Source organism: Manis javanica, chromosome 13 (genome assembly GCF_040802235.1).
Source record: "Manis javanica isolate MJ-LG chromosome 13, MJ_LKY, whole genome shotgun sequence".
Taxonomy (NCBI): Eukaryota; Metazoa; Chordata; class Mammalia; order Pholidota; family Manidae; genus Manis; species Manis javanica.
The window spans coordinates 89450836-89463279 of record NC_133168.1 but is presented as its reverse complement, the minus strand read 5'-3'; the positions used below and the strand labels follow the sequence as shown (position 1 = coordinate 89463279).

Sequence of the window (12444 nt, the reverse complement as noted above, 5' to 3'; positions counted from 1 at the left end):
CAGGGAAGGTAAAGTACCTCCCAGTCCTGCGTTTTTATTATATGGTCTTTGTCCCCAGCTCGGGCCTCCCTTTCCCCAGGTCTTTTACCGCAGGTTTTGGGGGTTTAGGGTACAGGCCCTTTCTCTGTCCTACGTCTGCCTTTTCTTCGAATTTTTCTCTGGAAAAGGGGGCGCAGGGAGGGGAATGATTCCCAGAGTATACGTCAGCCCCTCCTTTCCTTTCTAGAGTTGATGGGCAGGGGTGACTTTTTTTATTCCTATTTCTTTTTTTTCATCTCAGGAACAGGTGGAACAGCTACCAGCCCGGACTTTCTTAGAAGTCTTAAACCTGAGAAATTGGACGGTGTCTTCCTTGACCCCTATTTCCACTTTTACTTCATTTATACTTATTTTGAACTCCATAAATAGGGGGCATGGAGCATCCCTAAAACTACTGTTCCCCTTTTTCTGAAATTGGCAGCAAGTGGTAGTCAACGAGAGGTCACAGTAGCCAAGACTTAACTGAGGGGTATGCCAGATCTCTGGCCAGGTGGGCGGAGCCGGGAAGGGAACGCCCCCTGAAGACCCGGGCTAAGCCAAGGCCTCAACCTCAGCCTTTCAACCTCGGCAGCCACCATTGGATAGGAGGAAGTGATGATCTCTGATTGGCTACTAATCCCGTCACTCGCGTTCTTAAGCCAGTGAGAGGGCGCCACTAGTCCCACCTCCCGAACACAGACGAGGTAGAACCAGCGAGCAATCTCGCACCGCCCCCACCGGCTATTGGGTGCTCAGTTATCCCCGCCCCAATTGCGCGTCAATCTGGGAATGAGCCCCGCCCCTCCTGGTTTGGCATGCGTCAGCGAACTGCATCTCCATGCGCGGCTCCGCCCAGGATGGCTCCGCGGCCTCATCTGCATGTGAGGCCCCGCCCCACTCTTTGCAGGACGTCACAGCGGACTGCAGGGTCCTGAGCAGCCGCCGCTGTAGCTGCCGCGCAGCCCCACATCAGCTCACGGGGCCCGTCGCTGCCCCTGCCAAAAAAAGTCACCGCCGCTAGGATCTCTATTGCATCCGTGCAGGGCAAGGTGAGCTCCCGGGCGGCCTGGTTCGCTCCCGCTCGGAGCACCTCCATAACCTTGATTTGACTGATGGTCTGGCGGTCGTGGGGGACGAGGTTGGCGGGGCTAAAAAGCGGAGAAGGATGTGGCGGTTGCGATCCTGCGGGGGGGCAGGGCCCCGGCTCCCCTACCTGCCCGATCCTCACTCCCACCCGCCACCCTCACCCCTGGCTCTGCGGCGGAGGGGGAAGGGAGGCGAGTGCCTTGCGGGAAGCAGTGCGCGCAGGAGGCTCCGTGCGTGCGCGTGCGCTTGGTGTGCACACGTGTGTGCGCGCCCTTCTGTGAGGGAGGGTGTGTGTACCCCTGCTTGGGTACCAGGATATGCTCCTGTGACCCCGTGAGGGTCCCAACCCAAAAATGTGCATGCTGCATGCATGTGAAGGGAGACGCGTGGACTGTGAGTGTACATCTGTGTGCATAAGTGCACGAGGATTCGTGCCCGTATGGGTGTCATGTACACGCCTGCTTGGGTGGAGCGCGCTGTGCACACGGGTGGGTTTCCGCATTTGTGTATGCATGCCTGTGTGCAGGCAGGCGTCTGCGTCTCTGCCCTGTGCACTGTGTTCTACCCTCATGTGCACACTCGTGTACAAGTATGTGCCCTGCTATGTGTACGCCCTTCCCCGTCACGTGATGGAGCTGGCTCAGCCTGAGCTCGCGTCCCTGCTGGACTGTACAAGCGTGTGCACGTGCCTTGTACCAGTGCGGCTCCGTTCTAAGGAACATAAATGATTGATGGGGAGCGGGGCCGGTCATAGTCACCCCCGTGCGGCCATAGGGTTTAGGGTTACAGCCCCACCTCGGTCTCAGGCCATCTGGAGGGGGCTGTAGAGGTGTCCCCACCGTGGTTGCTGTGTGCTCCTCTGAAACCTAGGGCCTTTCAAGGTCACGTTCCAGCCTCTGCCGTGGACCCTCCCATTAGTACTGGGGATCCTGATGGGATAAGGGTAATCTCTGATCACTAGTCCCTCTGCGGAGATCTGCAGTCCTCCCATCCTGTTCCCGAGGCTCGGGCTGTTGCGGATGGAGGGAAGACCCCTCACGTTCCCTATGCCCTGCACCCCCAGATGGCATCTGCCACAGACTCGCGCTATGGACAGAAAGAATCCTCTGACCAGAACTTCGACTACATGTTCAAAATCCTCATCATTGGCAACAGCAGCGTGGGCAAGACGTCTTTTCTCTTCCGCTATGCAGACGACTCCTTCACACCGGCCTTTGTCAGCACTGTGGGCATCGACTTCAAGGTCAAGACCATCTACCGCAATGACAAGAGGATCAAGCTGCAGATCTGGGTGGGTCAAGCTGGGCTCCCAGTTCTATCACTCTCCCTCCCCAGAAAAGCACCCCAGCTTTGCCTGTCTTTCCTGTCTGGATTCACTCATTCACATACTGGGCATTTATTGGGTGCCTACTGTGTACTGGGGGCTACAGGTACAGAACAGGGTGTCCCTGTCTTTCCATGGGCGCCTGATCAGTGCTCTCGAAGGGTGAGGAAAGAACAAATGCTGGGTCCTCTCCTGTGCCTGCTATCCTCAGCACTTGGTTTGGTGCCTCAGTTTCCCCATCTTCAAGTTCTTCTATGTGAGCCTGTATGAAGTTTCAGTTGCATCTTGGCCTGCAACCTCACAACCTGGGACAGGAGCAGCCATCTTCCCTTGAGTCTACTGGCCGTCTCCCTCGATCCCATGGAGGCCTGAGGCACCTGTTAAATGCCAAGTCAGAGATGTACTCTAGCCTAGGAGACCTGGCCGGGCCCATCCCTGCTGATACCTCTGCCCTGGTCTGTCTCCCTCCATCTCCGCCTCAGCCTCCTCGCTGTTCCTCAGTGAGGCACCAGGCACAGTTCCACTTCATGGCCTTTGTTCGGGCAGTGCCCTCTCTCCAGATTGTCCTTCTGCTGGTCCCCATGTGGCTCCCTCCCTCACTTCCCTCAGCTTTATAAGCACACCCCAGCCCACACTGTCCATCCTTGTCCAGCTTAATTTTTCTCCTCAGTCCTTATCACCCTATGACATAAGATACATTTTCTTCCTTTTTATGTCTTCATTATCTGTTTCTTTCACTGGGCTGTCAGCTTCACAAGGGCAGTGATTTTTGTCCATTTTGTTAACTGCTGTATCCCCACTGCCCAGCCAGGGTGTGGGGACGATTTGTCAGGTATCAGACTCCAAAGGATGATTGGGCACCATGTTCTCCATGTAGGTCATCAGCTCTCTCTTCCTGACCCTCAGTGCTTCTGGGCCTCAAGGGGGCTGGACTGGACCATCTCAGAGCTCATTTCCACTCTGAGGAGCTTATGTGTGGGGCCTCTCTGATCCCTGGTCTCTTCTTCCTCAGGACACAGCAGGACAAGAGCGGTACCGGACCATTACCACAGCCTACTACCGGGGAGCCATGGGCTTCATCCTCATGTATGACATCACCAATGAGGAGTCCTTCAACGCCGTGCAGGACTGGTGAGCATACCCCTAACCCCTTTCAGACTGTCCACAGAGCCAGGCTTGAGGTGCAGGTGATGACAAAAGAGCCCTGGTCTCCCCAGCAGAAACATACATAACAATATTGGGTCCCAGGCCTGCTGCTAACCTATAGTCATTAATCTGTAATCACAGTGGCACTGTTTCAAAATAATGGGAAAAAGGGATTTCAGGTGGAAAATGAAACTGTAAATATAGAAAAAAAAGTCTTGAGGGATAAAAAAATATGACAATTTGCAAAGGTGAAAGGTTACAAAATTTACATTTGCTGCCCAGGAGTAAGAAAATTTCTGAATTGTTGAGGAGGGAGAAATTTTTTCTCTGGGGGTGGGAATCTGTGAAGGGTGGGAGGAGCTGCTTGAAAGAGGGATTTCCAAGATCAGGGAACTAACTGATGGAGCAGACACCCACAGAGGAGAGTGTGTTACTGGCAGGACAAAGGCCAGGAGGGACCAAGCCTGCCTGTTTCAAGGAATAACGGGGGAACGGAATGGGATAAGTGAAAGGGAGATGAGGGATCCTTCAACCCCTGTTGCCACCTCCTCCTCCAGGTCGACCCAGATCAAGACCTACTCGTGGGACAATGCCCAGGTGCTCCTGGTGGGGAACAAGTGTGACATGGAAGATGAGCGGGTTGTGTCATCGGAACGTGGTCGGCAGCTGGCCGACCACCTTGGTGAGTGCCCATCAGGGCTGTACACCTACAGGCTGGGAAAGAGACACTGAGGTCCTAAAGGGAGTGGACATACCCAAAGTCTCACAGCAAAGCCAGGGTGGAGCCTGGATTCAAATCCAGGCAATTCAGTTTCTACAAACTCGCCTTGATTTGGGAGCCATTTGAGGTGGATCTTGATGGATGCATAGAAGTTCACTATATAGGAATTTACTGATGCATTCTCACGCTCTAACTGCCCAGCCTTGTGCTGGGTACTGGTTCCCAAGAGGCCTTCAGTTTGAGGGGATAGGAGGGACATGGGCTGAGGAAGAGCACAGGGACAGCCTGGTGCAGGTAATCCTCGAAGTCTTTGGATATGGTGCTTGAAGAAAGGATGGTCTTTTGGGCAGAGGAAACAGCTTAGGCAAAAGAGAGAGGCAAGAGAGATCTACTGTGTTTTGGCAAATAATTTTACATGGCTCGAATGGGAGGGTCACTTGGAGAAATGTGGCCAATTGTGCAGGGCCAGCCTGAACCATATGCCAAGGAGTCAGGACTCTTCCTAGGGCAGAAATATAGGAATGACCCAAGCCACTGTGGCTTCCCCGCAGGACTTGTCAGTGCCTTTAAAGTGTGGTTGGCTGTTGGGAATCTCCTGGTGGTGCCTGCCTCAGAGAAGGATCTCTAGGAGCAGGGTGGGGATAGGGTGTACCAAGGTCCTCACCCTCCCTCCCCCAACCACAGGGTTTGAGTTCTTTGAGGCAAGCGCCAAGGACAATATTAATGTCAAGCAAACCTTTGAGCGCCTGGTGGATGTCATCTGCGAGAAGATGTCCGAGTCTTTGGACACAGCCGACCCCGCAGTCACGGGCGCCAAGCAGGGCCCACAGCTGACTGACCAGCAGGCACCCCCACACCAGGACTGTGCTTGCTGAGAGCTGCCGCCCATCCTGGCCCCACCCCCCTGCCCATCCCCTGGGCCTAACCCAGTCCCCACCCACGGTGGGCACAAGACTCCTGCCCCCACTTAGCCAGTCATCCTTATTTATTATCGTAGCTATTTTATTTATTTATTGGAGATGTCCCCCAGGGGCTTGGGCGCCCCCCACCACCCCATGCCCTGCCCTGCCCTATACATACAACTCTGTCCCTGCTCTGCTGTGGCGTGTGTTGTGGCCCTGTGAACTCACAGCTCACCTTCCTCTTGAGACCCCACCTTTTTTAAGATTCAGCAAGTTATCAGTTTTGAAGAGGGGGCCAGATGATACCCCAGGGCATGCTGATCAGCTGATAGGAGGTAGCCAGGCCTGCTATACACCATGGCTGTGGCATGGCAGGCAGAGGCTACTGAGGGGGTCTTAGCATGGACCAAGGGGTGGGTCAGAACCGGGCGACAGCCTGCCTGGCTCCTCACCCCCAACATTTTACTTTTTGGAGGTGGTGGGGGGCTATTGTAGGTATCACCCTGGGACACCCCCCTACACCAGACCTGAGTGTCAAACGTGCCCCCTGTCCCCCAGGAGATGTCATGACAACACTACACACACCCAATAAAGTGAATGGACAAGGCCATGTCCCTCTGAGCGCCTGCTGACCAGCATTGACTTCAGTGGTCCACAAGATTTTCAGCAACAGAATTTACTAGAATTTCCACCTAAGATGAGACCTGAGACCCTGTCTAAAGTGACAGATTCTGGGGAACTGACTCCAGGCTGGGCCTTGCTCTGAGGGGACAGGCAATGTTTCCCCACCCCTCCTTGGGCCCAGAGCCCAGTCCACAATAGCATCGAGGGGTTGGGATGTGTGGTTGGGGCCAGTTGCAGAGGATATGCCATCTCCCTCACCAGTCAATGAAGCCGCCAGTGAGAAGGGATGGGAGATGACTGTCCATCTTCATGGTTGTGTTGCAGATGGGGAAACTGAGGCCCAGTAGTGGGCTAAGAAGAGGCAGTCTACGCCCAGGTATCAGGACTAGGCAGGACTCTTCTCAGGAGCTGCAGGAGCTTGTTTCCCTTCCTGCCTAAGCTGGTGGTCAGCCGGTGGTCAGTCTTGTCCTGTCTGTCATCTGGTCGGCAGGTGGCACAGCTCAGTCTGCAGGTTGCCCAGGGTGCAGCTTGGGAGGGGTCAGGGAGCCTGGGATCTGTCCACACAAGAGGGCCTGGTCACATGCCGTTTATCTCTCTGGGTTCCTGTTCAGGGAGCACTCTTCTACTTACCTTTGGGCTGGGGTCAGACTCATTAGACTGATGCAGCAGGGACCTGGCCAAGGTCGCAGCAGGCAGCAGACAGAGGTGGACTTGGTGATCAGGTCCCTGCCCGCCCACCCTGGGGTTCAGGCTGTCATGGTCACAAGAGGCCCCAACCTGGAGGGCTGCTGTAGTGCCATTTGGGGCTCACACATGTGGCCCCTGAGGAGTCCCCTAGGTGCCCGGTCCGCCCACCATGCTCACCTGGTACTTCAGGTAGGAGAGGTACGTATCCCACCCGAGCGTCAGGCCGTTGATGTAGGTGACTCGGAACTGGGGAGGAACGAAGAGGAAGTTCACCAGCTGCGCAGCTGGCCACACGCACCAGTCGGCCTGCAGGGAGGGGCGGAAAGTGGTGAGGGGCGGGCATCGAGGGGGAGTGGCCTGAGGTGGAGCGGTAAAGACAAGGGGCAGGGAATAGCGGGTGGGCGGGCACGCCTACCTTGTAGAGTTCCCAGAACTTGTTCCTCAGCTCCTGGCAGCTCTCGCCCATGGTCTGGCCCTCCAGGCAGCCAAGACCTGGGAAGAAAACCGAGAAATGGGCGCGTCAGAGGCTGGGGAGTAGGGATGATGCAGTGGGTAGGGTGGGTTCCCTAAGGGACTGTTCCAGGCAGAGGAACCAGGACATGTAAAAGCCCTACTGTATGCCACAGTTGGATGGCTGGCGTGGTGTAACAATGAAGAACAAGTGAGAGTCCCAGGAGGGGGAGAGGTTATAAATAAACACGTGCCCTGAAGGATGTAGTCATACCCTTCCCAAGGGTGTGATTTATTTCCTTCACAGATGAAGATATTGAGCCTGGGGAGTAGGGAATGGGTGACCATTCACAGAGTCAAAGGCTGGGGTGACTGCACCCCATGAACCCTATCTTCATCAACTTTTCCTTCAGCCTCAGGACCTTTGCACGGGTGGTTCCTCCTGCCTGCTGGCTCCTCTTCAAGTCTCAGCTGAATGCCCTCTCCTTTGGGAATCCTCCCAACCACTGCCCCAGGCGTACCCAATCAGACACTATCCTCGTCCCTACTTAGAACTATTCATGTACCTGCCCCCACTGGGTCTGTCCTGTCACCACCGGGGCCCGGTCCCCAGTCCCAGTGGCACACATCAGAAATGTGCCTCGGCATCCTTCTTAACACAAAAGTGGCTCTGCCCCTCCCGACCTATGAGAGGCAAAACCCAAATTCAAGGGGCTCCTTACCTAAGAAGTACCAGACCCCCAGCATGGGAGAGGCGACCAGCTGGTCGATGAGGACCTTCCTGAGAACGTTTGGGAGACTACGGAGGCCAGATGTGGGGAGCAGGTGGTCCAGCCAGAGGTACCAGTAGTGCAGGAAGGGGCCCATGCTGCAGCCCACCGCAAACATGCTAGCTGAAGGCAGTCGGAGAGTCAGGAGGGCCACCTCAGGTCAGCAAGCAGCAAGCCCCCATCCACCCGCTTCCTGGTAAACCTGACAACCTCCCAGAGTCCACTCGTGCATTCTTCCATTACATCCTCCACCGTCAGGCGCCATTCCAGTGACTCCTTTCCTATTTTTTCGCCTCATCCTCCCACCACCCTGCTAGGGTATTCTACCATTACCCCACTTTCCAGAGGAAGAAACAGGCATAGTGAGTTGGAATGTGGGGCCAGGGCACAGTCCCGGGCGGGGACGAGACACCGTGGGTGGGCATGGCCAGAACCCCCTGGTATGTAAGGGGCTGTAGACCCAGAGTGAAGGGGACAGAGACCCAGGGGTAGGAGGGGGGCGGAGACCAGGGGTTATGGGGGTGGTAGGGGATAGACCCGGGGGTGGGCTGTCAGGGTCTAGAGTGCACGCCGAAGTCAAGAGAATTAAGGCCACGGGTCAGGGGTCTCCAAAATCGGAGGTCGGAGTCAAAGATCCCCGGGGTCAGGACCAGCAGCGCCGGCTTCCTCACCTGAGCGCCGCAGGTTGAACTTCTGGCCGGGCCGGGCGCGGATCTCCCAAGACTGGCGCGCGCCGTCTCCGGCCGCCATGAGAGCGCCGCAGCTCAGCGTGTTGGTGACAAGCAGCGCACGACCTTGGAACAGCGGTTGCCCGGCGGCCCATAGGCCGCGTAGCCGGCGCCAACAGCCGGAAGTCATCGCCCGCCCGGTTCCAGGAACCGGCGCCCGGGACGCCAGCCCCTCGCAGTCCTCGCCGATCGCATACTGTATTCACGAGCGACGGCAATCTTACTGGCCAATCACTGACCGCTCGACGCTCCACTTTCCCCGCCCCGAGAGTTATTAGCCAATAAAAGACCGTTATTTCATTCCAGGTCCAATTGCTGAACGAAGACACACTTTCTTCCGTGCCTTATGGACCAATCACAAATAAGTGTCGCGCCACTCCGCGCTTGCCAATTACTCACTTTCCTTGTTTCCCTGCCCCTTTCTGTGCCGGCCTATGGGTAACCGTCGCCATACTACAGGCCCAATATTGTATTGGCCAATTGCAGTCCAGCATTACGCTAGCAAATCACTGCCTGTCATCCCGCCTCTCATGTTGAGATGGCCAATCACAGACAGTTACTGCCTCTCCCGTCTAGCAGTCCTCCAAATTTCCAGGTTCTCCCAGAATTCCTAAGAAGGGATCTGACCTGCGGCCAGGAGCGCTACCGGGGGGGAAGTCTAATCCCGCAACGACTGTGTGGCGTGGGATATAGTTCTGTTGCGCGCGCAGCCCATTTTTTGAAGTCAGGTCCAGACATTGACCTTAGTCCTGACTTCAGCTGGGCATATGACCTCAATTCCAGGATAACAACAGTTAAAACGTTAGGCATTGTTCCGGACACATCACCTGCAACTTCGGCCGCCGAGTTGCTGCATAACTATATCCCCATTTAACCTCCTGTGTTCCTGTAGGGAAAAGGTGAGTTTCCATGGAAACCTATGCAAGCGGAAACCCACAGGAGCAAGGAGTCGCAAACTACTGCACGCGGGCCAAATTCTGTTACTGCCTGTTTTTGTGAGGCCCACAAGCTAAGAATGTGTCATATATTTTTTTAAATGATTAGGAAAAAAACAAAATAATATTCTGTGATGTAAAAATTATATGAAATTCAAATTTCTGAACCCATAAATCTATATTGGAACAGAGAGCTGCCCATCTGTTTCTGTATTGCCTGCTCTCTTAACTTAGATGAGTAGTTGGAAAAACGACTAAACTATTTACTATTATGGCCCTTTCCAAAAAATATTTTTGCTGTTTGTTAGAGGACAACCTTTAGGATATTCCGATTTTGAATCTATGGGTGATATTTTATAAACTGTAGTTATAACTGATAACAGCAAAAAATAATTCTTGCCTACAAGACATGCAGATGAACTCTTGTCAAGTGGAGAGACTCCTAATTTTTGGCCCCAGTTTTTATATTCATTGTCTTAATTTTCTGTTGTTTGAATTTCCTTTGAAATGGTTTTAACACCTGACCAGTTCTCCTCATTAATAATGAGTTAAAAGTGATTTTTCACATGTGCTCATTTTTATATCTGTACGAGTGTCATGATTTTACCTTTTGGAAAAATTATCCTTCAGCACTTCCTATTGCTGTCAGTACCACAGCTGGTATTCCAGACACCAGATTTTACTTAATCTTGGTGGGAAACCTCCAAAATGGCTAAAAGTCAAATTAGTCATGTTAGGCAGAAAAATAGGAGCGGGGTGGAGAGAGAATAAGGTCAGTAAAGTCCACTTAAAAGGACTCAAAACTAACCAGATAAAACTAGGGAGCCAGAAAGGGCTCACAGAGTTAATGAGTTAATCAGCTGAAGTTCCCAAGGCCAGGAGTAACTTGAAATGAATGTCTGCATACTCCCCAGATAAAGAAAAGTATCCGATGGCAGCCCATGTCTTCATTGTATCAATTAAATCATGCCAGTTGTAAAATCTATTTAGCCTGCAAAAAGACCCAGCTTATTCTTTAATTTAACCTATATGCTGTTTTTTCCTCTTCCTCCAGCCCCTAATCTAGTAACTTTGTAACCATGGCAGGAGACAGACCTCAGAAGTTTAAATAATCTATGTGGAGAAAAAATGCTGAAGTCCCCAACGAACATAATCACCCTATTCTTAAGAGAAAACTTCAACGGAATTATGAATAACCTGTATACATCATGCCTATGCTGACCCTCATCCAAAAAGGCCCTATAAAACCCCAGACCCCAAAACCCTTAAGCGTGCCTCCTTTCTGAGCTTGCCTGTTGATAAAGTGAAGGTTCCTTCACTGGCCCTAATCAGCTAGTTCACTACCCACGTGTGGGCAATGTGTTGTTATTGACTCTATATAAAGAGCTCCGCCCAGTGCTCTGGGCGACACCGTGGCACGGCTACAAGGCTGCAGGAGAGCAGAGGCTGGAGTGGTGGCAGGGCTGAGGACAGAGACTGAGACGGCTGCATAGGTAGACAGGCCCAGAGGCAGAGACCGGCTTGCTTCATGCGCTCTGAGTGGATGGGATTCTAGTGACTGACCTGCCACCGTGGAAATAAAGTTGGATATAAACCTTTCCCCTCAGGAACATTCTACTGTCATTTCTTCGGTCACACTGAATCCATAGCGAACTTGCCCGGGGCTGCAACCCTTTGGCAAGACATTGCCCATACCTGCGGGCGGGAGGTGGGTGGCTGGGGGGCGGTTGAAACGGAGCCGGCGAGGAGCTCCCCAGAACTTGTGGGAGGTCGGGGCTCGCGCAGAGGGCAGGAGCGGAGCGGCGGCGGCGGCGGGCCCCGAGGACCGCTCTGCGCGGCGGGACCAGCCCGAGAGCGCCGGGCGCAGGTGCCCGGCCCCGCGCCGCTGCCCTCAGGCGGCTGGAGACGCCGCCGCCCGCAGCGCGGCCGTTCGCTGTCCGCCTCGAGGGACAAACATCCCACACCCGCCTCCAGCCTCGACCCAGACCGGTCGCGCGTCGCCTTCGTCGGGAGCCGTCCGCGTACAGCGAGCGCCTGTCGGGCGAGAGGACCGAGCGAAAAACAGAGGCAAGGAGAAGGGCAGGAAGGGCCGGGGCTCCCGCTAGAGGCCCGCGCTCCCGGCGGGCGGCGAGAGCCCAGGCGAGGGCGCGGCGCGGCCGGGGCCCCGCCATTCTCCTCCGCGGCCGTCGCCTCTCCCTCGCCCGCTGCGCCCTGCGCTCCCGGAGCCGGCCCTGAGCCCCGGCTTCTGCCCTCCGAGGCGCCGGCCTCACCTGCGCGCCGAACTTCACGCGGGCGCCCGCAGCCTGCACGCAGGGGGAGCGGCCCCAGCCCGCGCCCTCTGGGGGTCCCGGTCGCGCGCCGCTCGCTGGCGCGGCCTTTTCCTAGCGCCTCGCCGCCGAGCCCAACCCGGGAGCCAGACCCGAGCGCGGGAGCGGCGGCCGGGCACGCGGCGGCCGGGCGCCTGGAGGGCTTTGCACGGGCCCCGTCTGCCCTCTAGCGAGGGAAGCGGGAAGCGGTCTCCCCTCCGCGCGCCCGGCGTGCAGAGCGGGTGGTCGAGCAGGAGGCCCCGCGAGCAGTTTGGTGCAGCGGTGTTTGGGGGCCGAGGGGACGCGGTGTGGGGTCGCGGTGTGCGCTTACGTTCACCCAGCTTCAGCCCTGCGACAGGGCAACTCACATCAGCCGAGAGGGATTCCAGGGGGTCAGCGAAGCGGACGAAAACTAGCCCAGTGCCAGGAATCAGGTCTGCTCCAAATAAGAGTTCTCAAACTTCCCGCTTAGCAGTTCTGTTTTTCAGAACCTCTTTGATAAATATGGTTAATTTAAGTTCCCTAGAGATGCCAGAAAGCAAAAAGTTTATCTGAATTTTTGAACCCACAGGCTTACTGGTTAATGCAATAGAATGATATGGCAATTGAGGGCTTTCTACAGAGAAATCTTGTCTTTGATTATCAGAACATGGGCATGAATGAAAATTTCACCTTAGATTTCCCTAAGAAGGGCTGTTGCTTTAGACATTGTCCTGGATAGAGGATGCAACCCAAATAAACAGTTGT

At 55.0% G+C, this 12444-nt stretch overlaps 2 protein-coding genes across 4 annotated transcripts; one reads left to right on the top strand and one right to left on the bottom strand.

The window, feature by feature from the left end:
* Positions 1–909: 909 nt before the first annotated feature.
* RAB3A (RAB3A, member RAS oncogene family) lies at positions 910–5819 on the top strand. The gene is made up of 5 exons (XM_037009492.2): positions 910–1067; positions 2168–2395; positions 3441–3559; positions 4132–4256; positions 4980–5819. The coding sequence occupies exons 2-5, from the start codon at positions 2168–2170 to the stop codon at positions 5168–5170; spliced, it is 663 nt and encodes a 220-aa protein (XP_036865387.1). The 5' UTR covers positions 910–1067; the 3' UTR covers positions 5171–5819.
* A 38-nt stretch (positions 5820–5857) lies between these two features.
* Positions 5858–11546, bottom strand: MPV17L2 (MPV17 mitochondrial inner membrane protein like 2). Of its 3 annotated transcripts, none has more exons than XM_037009494.2 (6): positions 11087–11546; positions 8400–8652; positions 7681–7851; positions 6924–7000; positions 6686–6814; positions 5858–6424 (listed from the first exon to the last, which is right to left on the bottom strand). In XM_037009494.2, the coding sequence occupies exons 2-6, from the start codon at positions 8584–8586 to the stop codon at positions 6398–6400; spliced, it is 591 nt and encodes a 196-aa protein (XP_036865389.1). In that variant the 5' UTR covers positions 8587–8652; positions 11087–11546; the 3' UTR covers positions 5858–6397. The 3 variants fall into 3 exon arrangements, with proteins under 3 accessions (XP_036865389.1, XP_036865388.1, XP_036865390.1); XM_037009493.2 differs by having other exon boundaries at positions 5858–6375; positions 11087–11386; XM_037009495.2 differs by lacking the exon at positions 11087–11546 and having other exon boundaries at positions 5858–6375; positions 7681–7847; positions 8400–9376.
* Positions 11547–12444: the final 898 nt, after the last annotated feature.